General features: G+C 43.7%; 1 protein-coding gene across 2 annotated transcripts in view; it reads left to right on the forward strand.

Moving 5' to 3' along the window:
• cacna1ia (calcium voltage-gated channel subunit alpha1 Ia) overlaps positions 1-6,246 on the forward strand; it is a 203,400-nt gene extending 197,154 nt beyond the window's left edge. For both annotated transcript variants that reach the window (XM_048521514.2, XM_048521511.2), the window contains 2 exons: positions 1,567-1,745; positions 4,698-6,246. In XM_048521514.2, the coding sequence (XP_048377471.1) occupies positions 1,567-1,745; positions 4,698-5,375 (857 nt within the window). In that variant the 3' untranslated portion in view covers positions 5,376-6,246. The remainder of the gene's footprint in view (positions 1-1,566; positions 1,746-4,697) is intronic.
• Positions 6,247-9,111: the final 2,865 nt, after the last annotated feature.

Consider the following 9,111-nt stretch of genomic DNA (forward strand, 5'->3'; position numbering starts at 1 on the left):
TGGCTTACACTATTGACCTTTTATCCATTCACATCAAATTGTGGAGAGGGCTGAGCGCAGCCTATGAACAATATTTTTTTTCTTGAATGGACTGGTTTGCAGCCATAGAGACAAGTTCCATCCTATGCAGCTGACTTTTGTTACATCAGAGCAGGACTTGGTTAGAGATTTTAATGTACAAAGTCCATGGATAAATGTTGAATTCAGATTCTCATAAAGAAACGCATCTATTTTTGCAGTAAAATTTAGCCGAGCTATCAATTTCACACCAGCTTGATGTGTGAAACAGGATCCTATCAGAAGTGGGTCATGGATGTTTATGAACTGGCTCTGAAAGAGGATGTGGCTTAAAGGAGCACCCAGTTCCTATAAGCTATTGTAGTGGTGTGTTCCAACTCCTCCAGGAAGTCCAGGTTACAGTGACAACAGACACCGTTATCTGCATCAAAAGCAGTAGTTGCTGGAAAAGCTGAGTTCTGAGGAAAGGTTTCAGAGATGGTAGGAACTGCAGATGCTGGAGAGTCTGAGTTAACAAGGTGTAGAGCTGGATGAACACAGCAGACCCTGCTCCTCTGAGGCTGCTTGGCCTGCTGTGTTCATCCAGCTCTACACCTAGTTATTTCTGAGTAAGGGTCACTGGACCCGAAACATTAACTCCGATTTCCCTCCACAGAAGCTGCCAGACCTGCTGAGCTATTCCAGCAACTTCTGGTTTTGTTTCAGATTTACAGCATCCGCAGTTCTTTCGGATTTTACCCTTATCTGTATGTTGTAGACTGGAGTTGCCAGGTCATTTGTCTCATTGCTGTTTGTAGGTATTTTGCTTTTGCAAATTGATGGCTGTATTTCCTATGTTATGACAGTGATCATTCTTCATCAAAATGCTCTGGAATGTCCTGAATTACTGAAAGGTTGTACAGAAAGATAAGGCCTCATGTTAGGAATGATAGAGAAAGATCTCAAGAAGCACAAGCTATTGGAATACTGTATTGATAATGTAAGGGATAAACAACGTTGGCCTATTGCTGGAAAAAAATCAAATCTTTTCATCTTGCACTCATCAGGTCAGATGTAGGAATACCAAATCTCAAAGGGAACAACAATTTATACTGCATGAGAAAAGGCTGTTCATTGGTTGGTCATTTGGCTCTGATTGATCATTGTGTTGCCATGGGGAATGGACCATGGAATTATTGTCCTCCAGGTCTTTGTTTAATTCAAAAGGCTGAATGCCTGGACATGTTCTTCAGGTTTGTGAAGGATAGAGGGTCCTACGTCTGATTATTTGTTGTTTCTAGATACAGAGGAGATTGTGCTAGAGACGAAGAGACCCCTCGACATTCAAATTGCCCTGCTGTGTTTGTTAATAATTCCCTCTGTCACCTGCCCTACCATCTCCTCATGCGGTTTAGTGTTAACCTTTTCTCGATGTCTACTCTGGTGAAGTAGTTTGAGGTGTTTTACGATATTTGAGGAGCTTTGTAAATGCCAGTTGTTGTTGTCACTTCAGTTGTAACTGGATATACAAACAGAGTCCTGACGAAACTCTCTTGTTGCTTCCCTCAGTGGCTCCTCTCCAGACTTCTTCCTCCTCCTCTTGTCTTCAGTTTTCAACCGAGATCTTCCATCCTGCAAAGCTTTCCTCCACAGAGCAGGCTCACAGCACTCAGTATCCCAAGGTCTCTTCTTCCTCTTCCTGGGCCTTGCTACAGTCATCCAACGTGGCCTGGTCCCTCCAGCGACAGGTAAGTCATTGAGTCATAGAGACATGCAGCACAGAAACAGACCCTTCAGTCCAGCCAGTCCATGTCAAGCATAATCCCAAACCAAAGTAGTCCCTCCTGGTTGCTCCTGGCCCATATCTCTCCAAATATTACCTCTTCATGCACATACCCAAACAGTTTCCAAATATTCTAACTGTACCCACATCCACCACTTCCTCTGGAAGTTCTTTCCACACACAAACCACCCTCTGGTTTGTCCCTCATGTCTTTTTAAGTCTCTTTCCTCTCACCTTAAAAATGTGTCTCGCATCTTGAAATCCCCCATCCTCAGGAAAAGACAACACCATTAACTCTATCTATATCCCTTATGCATTTATAAACCTCTATAAAGTCACCTCTCAAACTCCTACACTCCAGTGAAAAAGTCCCAGCCTATCCAGCCTTTCTTTATAAATCAAAACTTCCATTACCAGCAACTTCCTGGTAAATCTCTTCTGAACCCTCTCTGGCCTAATAGTATCCTTCCTATAACAGAATTGGTTGCAGTACTCAATAAGAGGCTTCACCAATGTCCTGAAACCTTAACATGACTTCCCAGCTCCTATACTCAATGATCTGAGCGATGAAAGCAAGCGTGCTAAATGCCTTCTTAACCTCCCTCTCTACCTGTGATGCAAACTACAAAGAATTATGTGCCTGAACTCCTCGGTCTGGCTGTTCTACAACACTACCCAGGGCCCTACGTTAACTGTCTCATCCCTCCCCTTGTTTATTTTACCAAAATGCAATACCTCACATTTATCCAGTCACCAAAACATAGGTCATTTTGACAGCTGAGACTGGGGTAGGTTAACAGAGGAGTGATTGGGCACAGGGCAATGTCCCAGATGAACAAACATGTGGAACTGTTGGAACTCTGGAAGAATGTAATACAAGAATTCATGCTAAAGGGAGTGTTTGGTTAAAATTGATCCCCAGAATGTTTAATATGGTCTTTATCCCAGTCAAGAACAGTAACTTTTAAAATTTGTTTTAAATCCAAAGCCCAATTTTTTACTAAAAGGATGACCGCACAAGGTTCACAGTTTGAATCAAAATAATTTTACAAGATAACCAAAGCAAAGAACATGAATGCTAGTAACTAGTAACCTTAAATAGCTACTTAACTCAAAGATGTTAAAAGTACACCAAACACTTACCTATTCTCTATTCTAAACTTCTGCACTGAAATTTCTTTCTTACCTATTTAATTTTCAGTAACCACAGACAAACCCTTACCAGAAACTGGCAGATTAATCATTGGGTTTGAGTAGATTTGTATCAAAACTGAGATTTTTTTGGACCTTCCACTTGTATCCAGCAAGATTGTCCTTTTAGTTCTGCTCCAGTCATCTCACATTCAACATCAATGTCATTGGCTTCTTCATTGCAGCCAACTTGGATAAGAACTTTCCTGGACCCAGTTTTCTTTAAGTTTGGAGACTTGCATCTAAACCTCCCTCTTTCTCTCTTCTCAGCTTGTCAATCACTCGAAGTTTAACTCATCACTGGGAGTTCTTCAGTTAACAAGCATTGTAAACCCTTTTAGTCAGCACACACATTTCCAAGTCAACAACATGAAAGACGTGTTTCCTACAGTAAGTTCATTCTAGGCTAAAACAAAACCATCCCTGAGACTAGAGATACACCCACAATCTATCTACACCCCTTTCGTTAATATCTTGTTGACCTCTGCCATTCTATGGTTTATCTGCGAGGCAACCTTGGTCACCTGATCCTTTGCTGCAAGCCAAGAAATCATCTCTGAGAGAAAGTTGGTTATTAAAGTGACCATCATTCCAGTATCGAACGCAGAGCTTTTCTCCCCCCAAGATCATATGGGCCTGCCTAAATGCAAGAATGTATATCCTTTAGCCACACATCTGAAAGCTGTAAAGACCTAAAAGCTGAATGTCTTTTTGAAAGCAGACTTAAATGAGCCCAAACAGACCTGTAGTCTCAGGAAGGGCCACTAGACCCAAGGTGTTAACACTGATTTCCCTCCACAGATGCTGCCAGACCTGCTGAGCTTTTCCAACAATTTGTTTTTGTTTAAGACCCATAAACTTGCTGAGTTTGGTCCATTGGAAGAAAAGCTTTGCTTTTTGGTCCATTTTGGTCTATTTAAATTAAACAAAACATTTTTTCCTAGAATTCATGAATGGACCGAGGTTGTGATTGTAGAAACAGACAGAGGCAAAGAATAAATAATGTGTTCATGAAATGCGAAATACTTTACAGATACCATAAAGTTTTTGAGGAAAGTAATGTGAGCCCTATTCCTAGGCCAAAGTGGGTTCTAGTTATTGGAATAGAACAGTGTGGAAGCAGGCCATTCAGCCCAACAAGTCCACACCAACCCTTCAAAGAGCATCCCACCCAAACTGACTCCCACACCCTAACCTGTAACCTTGCATTTCCCAAACCCACCTCACCTACACATCCCTGGACACTGCGGGCAATTTAGCATGGCCAATCCACCCTAACCCGCATGCCCTAGGAGCTAAATGAATATTTTGTTTTTGGTTTTGAGGCATTTCATGAAAGATCTTTGAGGTTCAAGTAAGTGTATCCAAAAGCCGACGGGGTCCTTATCCAGCAGTGCTTCCAGGGTTTTTGGATAAGGGATTCCCACCTGTATTTATTAAAATATTATTGAAGAATTTCCACAAAGGGCGCGTTTACTTTATGAAACTCATGGCTTTGTGCAGAGAGTGGCATTTCACTGTTTGTATGATAGCATCTTTGGGAAGTCAGTTATCAACTTGTGAGAATGACTGAGTCTCTGCCTGCACACACTGCTCATTGTTGATCACCATCTGAGAGAAATTGGACTCTCCAAAGGCTTCTGTTCTGTGAAGTGCGAGATGAAGACAGTGCCGTCTTCACAAGAGTATTCTGGGGGTTCTTACAGTCGGTTGTATTTCTCCTCAGGTCGCCATAAGCGATACCTCACTGAGTGACGGCTCGGTGGACAGCCTTCAGACAACACTGGAAAACAGCCTGAGATTGGCGGTGTCACCTCAGTGCACACTGGCTCTCCCCATGGTCTGTACCGCTCTGTCAGGCCAAAGAAACACTCCTTCCTTCACCCCTCCTCTTCGGACAAACACCCTCCAACGTCGGAGAGGCCTCGGGCTCCAGATGATGAGGGGACGCCAAAGGAGCCAAAGCAGCGGGGGCAGCACCAGCCCAGGATGCACATATCAGGACTCCATGGACCCCTCGGATGAGGAAGGAATCAGCCACTCCCTGAGGGCCAACAGCGAGCAGTCTGAGACACTGAGCAGCCTCTCTCTAACCTCCCTCTTCTCTCCGTCACGCTCTCCGCCCACTCCAATCAAAAAATGTAACAGCACAGGCACTTTGGACACTGTCTCGAAAGGCCGGGACACCAAACAATTTTATACCGTTGACCAACAAGGGTTCTTAACAGCCCCCTCTTGGGTATCCGACTTCTGCAGGAATGACCATCCTGCTTCTGGCCTGGAAGGTCAAGGAGCTGACCGGGAGACAGACGCTGAGGACGTTAAAATAGCACACGTGCGGCCATCCTCCCAGATCCAAACTGGGCCTGAGTACAACGCCACGATGCAAAGGAAGAAAAGATGACTTTGCTGCGTCCATTTTTTTTAAGTAATAATAAAAAAAAAGAGAAAGATGTACTGGCTGAAACACTTAGTTTACCTCATCATGTGAGAGTTATGCAGTCCAGCTATCTCGTGGCGTACGTGTGTACCAGATGAAAGGTCACAATTAATTCAACTCTTGGTGTGTGAAGTCACTCTCGAAACCTAGGCAGCAGAAATGTTATCTCTTTTTTTTTGTTTTGTTCTCCTCCCAACTTCCAAAATCAATGAAGAATGTAACATTAGTTGATAGCAACAGCCACTAAGAACCGAACAAGGGTGGGTGAAATTGGTTTCGGAGAAGGTTCTAGAATCCCCTCAGTGCATTAAATTGAGGGTGGGAGGAATAGCTCCAGTTAGGCTTATCAGTGTCATGGTGACAGAGTAGGCCCGAACTCCAGAATGCCAGTAAGCTAAATAAATGATGATGTACATTTTCAGATTGCTGTGAGGGAAGAGACGGGGGAGTTAAGACTTCAAAAAAAGCGAAGATGGATCGCACTGACACCATTTGGGATTCAATAACGGAAGTCTATTTATAAAAAAAAACCATTCAAGCTTGTTGGAAAGAGTTCTGTTGTTGGAAATTTTGGAGAGATTGCTTCAAAGAAGTGTTCATACAAATATTATTTTTTTAAACATTTGTTTATTTCCGTTTTATTTAAATGCATGCTTTAAATATTTGGTTTGTGCCAAATCAGACTTATTCTTCTAGATGTACCAAATGTAATATTTATACAAAAATAATATATTAAAATATGTCAAGCCTGTAATTTTTGTAAACTTTTGCGCCAGTTCCAAGCGAATCCTGAGCCCATGTTTCACGTTGACGGCTCATTATCAAAACGGAGGGTAGGTGGGTCTCATTGAATATTAAACAATCTGACAATGTGAGTCTTTCATTTCTTCTCTGGGCTCAAGCACAGCTTGTGTCTTACTGCAGTTAGTTTGACCATTTTGTAACTCGATGAGTTCCATTTTGGACTGTGACTTCACAAGAGCGTGGCCAATCTGAGGAGCCCTACACCACAGAAGGCTGTGGAGCTGGGTCGCTGAATATGTTCAAGAAAGAGACAGATGCATTCTGTTTGATACTAAATGCATCAAGGTGTGTGGAAGAAAAACAGGTATATGGCTTTGAGATAGAGGATCAGTCATGATCATACCGAAAGGCCCAAAGAACTGAATGGCCCTACTGCTGTCCCTGTTTCCATTGTTTGTATATGTATCTCAGAAGAAGGTTTTATATCTCCATGTTGGTACCACTGGGATGGGAAAGGCAGCATCCAGCAGAAAAAAGTCTTCCTTCTCTGGGGGCAGCACAGTGGCTCAGTGGTTAGCACTGTAGCCTCACATCACCAGGGACCTCAGATTCGATTCCAGCCTCAGGTAACTGTCTTTGTGGAGTTTGCACATTCTCCCCGTGTCTACACGGGTTTCCTCCAGGTGCTCCGGTTTCCTCCCACAGCCCAAAGATGTGCAGGTTAGGTTAATTGGCCATGCTAAATTGCCCATAGTGTTCAGGGGTGTGTGGGTTATTTGGGGATGGGTCTGGGTGGCATGATTCAAGGGGCAGTGTGGGCCTGTTGGGCCAAAGGGCCTGTTTCCACACTGTAGGGAATCTAATCTAATCTTTTCTGCCCCTGGGTTTGATTCAACAGCTCGCAATTACATAGCGCTTTTAATACATTGAAAACATTGCGGGGGGGTGTGTTTTACACAACTGTAATTCAGAGAAAATTATAACCGGGCTAGATAAGCAGATTCAGAAAGGATGGCCAGCGGCTTCTTCTTAGAATTAGGTTTTAAGGAGTATCTTAAAGGAGGAGAAAGGGGTTCGGGGTGGGGGGAACATTCGAGAGCTTGGGGTCCACTGGAAGGCACAGCCATTGGAAATTGAACTAAAAATTTAAGGAAGGTGCTCAAACACAAAGTTATCAGAGTGCGGGGTGAGTGGGGTTTGTAGGGTTGGAGGCAGTTTCAGACCTGAGGGCTGGGAGGGAATGAGGCCACGGGGAGACTTGAATACAGCAATGAGAATTTCAGGTGATCTTTTTATCAGCCTGTTCAGAGATGTTAGACACACTTCTGGAGCAGGTGGGACTTGAACCCAGGCCTCCTGGCTCAGAGGTTGGGACATGTGACACGCTGCCCAGAATTCCCTGTTTTATTGGGGTGTGTGTATGAGCATTACACACTGGAATAAATGAGAAAACTCATTCAGCAATATCCTTGAGGCACAACAGGAATACCCAGTCAGTCTGGGATCACTGCTGGTGTGAAATCCCACCAGTGGGTCTATTGAACACGCAGGCTTAGAGAGTGGAACCTCTGGACGTAGACAGTAAGAAAGCTGGGTTTCAGTACTCTGATTAATACCTGGTGCTGAGCCAGAGGAATCCTTACACAGGAATAGTTTGGAATTTTATCTGTCAGTCTACATCCAGAGAATGATCAATGACTGGTGAACTGTCTAAACCTGAAGCCAGACTGGAACAATTTCATCTTTATCCCTCATATTTGGAAGTGGTATCTCATACTCAAAAGAACAGCTTTTGGAACAACATCGAATGTTTCCCGTGATGAAACTCTTGATAGTTTATTACAGACCTCTCAGGCATGTAGAATGTGAACCTAAACCCTACCCCCTAGCTCAGAGGTAGGGACATTACCACTGCACCACCAGCTCCCCTTTGGATCAAGTTCATCTATTGTTCCTAACTGACCTGTTCAGAGATGATATGACAGACCTCCGGAGCAGTGGGATCTGAACACAGAATGCCTAGCTCAGGAGCAGGGACACTCCCTATGCTTCATAATTTGGCCCATTTGGACCAATTTCATAACTGAAATGTTGCCATAACACAACTCATCAATACTAATTCATTCTCATAACTAACTCTATCAGATTTAGAACCTCGTATCTGTAGGAGAATATTGTCTGTGTCTCAAAATGTTCATTTCTACTGAATGTGTCTGTTTATAAAACTACCTAATTAGCCCAACTCCCCTGATCTGTCTTTATAGTGTGATGATTGTTTTCTTTCAGTATTTATCCAATCTGTTTGAGAGTCACATTTGATCAGCTTGCAACATCTTTTCAGGCCGTGTGTTCCACATCATTACAGCTAAATGTGTAAAAAAAAAATTCCCAGTCCTTGTGTCAATCATTGTGACGATTGCAGAAAGTTCAGCATCATTCATAACTCCTCGGTCCGTGTCCGAATGCAGTAACAGCTGGACAAAATCCAACTCTGGGCTGACAAGTGGCAAGTAACATTCGCGCCACACAAATGCCAGGCTATGATCAATCTCAATAAGAGAAATTCTAACCTTCGCTGCTTGACATTCACTGTCACTGAACTCCATTACCACCACCATCCCCCCTCCACTCCCCCCACCACCAAGCGATCAAAATCCTAAGGGTTACCATTGACCAGAAACTGAACTGGACCAGCCCTATAAATACTGTGGCTACATGAGTAGGTCAGAAGCTGGGAATCCTGCAATGTGTAATTTACCTGCTGACTCCCCAAAGCCTGTCCACCTTCTACAAGGCACAAGTCAGGACTGTGATGGAATACTCCCCAGTTGCTTGGATGGGTGCAGCCCCAACACCCCAAGAACCTTGACACCATCCAGGACAAAGCAGCCCCCGCTTGACTGGCACCTCATCCACAAACATCCCCTCCCTCCACCAGCAGCAGCAGCAGCAGTGT

Source organism: Stegostoma tigrinum, chromosome 38 (assembly GCF_030684315.1).
Source record: "Stegostoma tigrinum isolate sSteTig4 chromosome 38, sSteTig4.hap1, whole genome shotgun sequence".
Taxonomy (NCBI): Eukaryota; Metazoa; Chordata; class Chondrichthyes; order Orectolobiformes; family Stegostomatidae; genus Stegostoma; species Stegostoma tigrinum.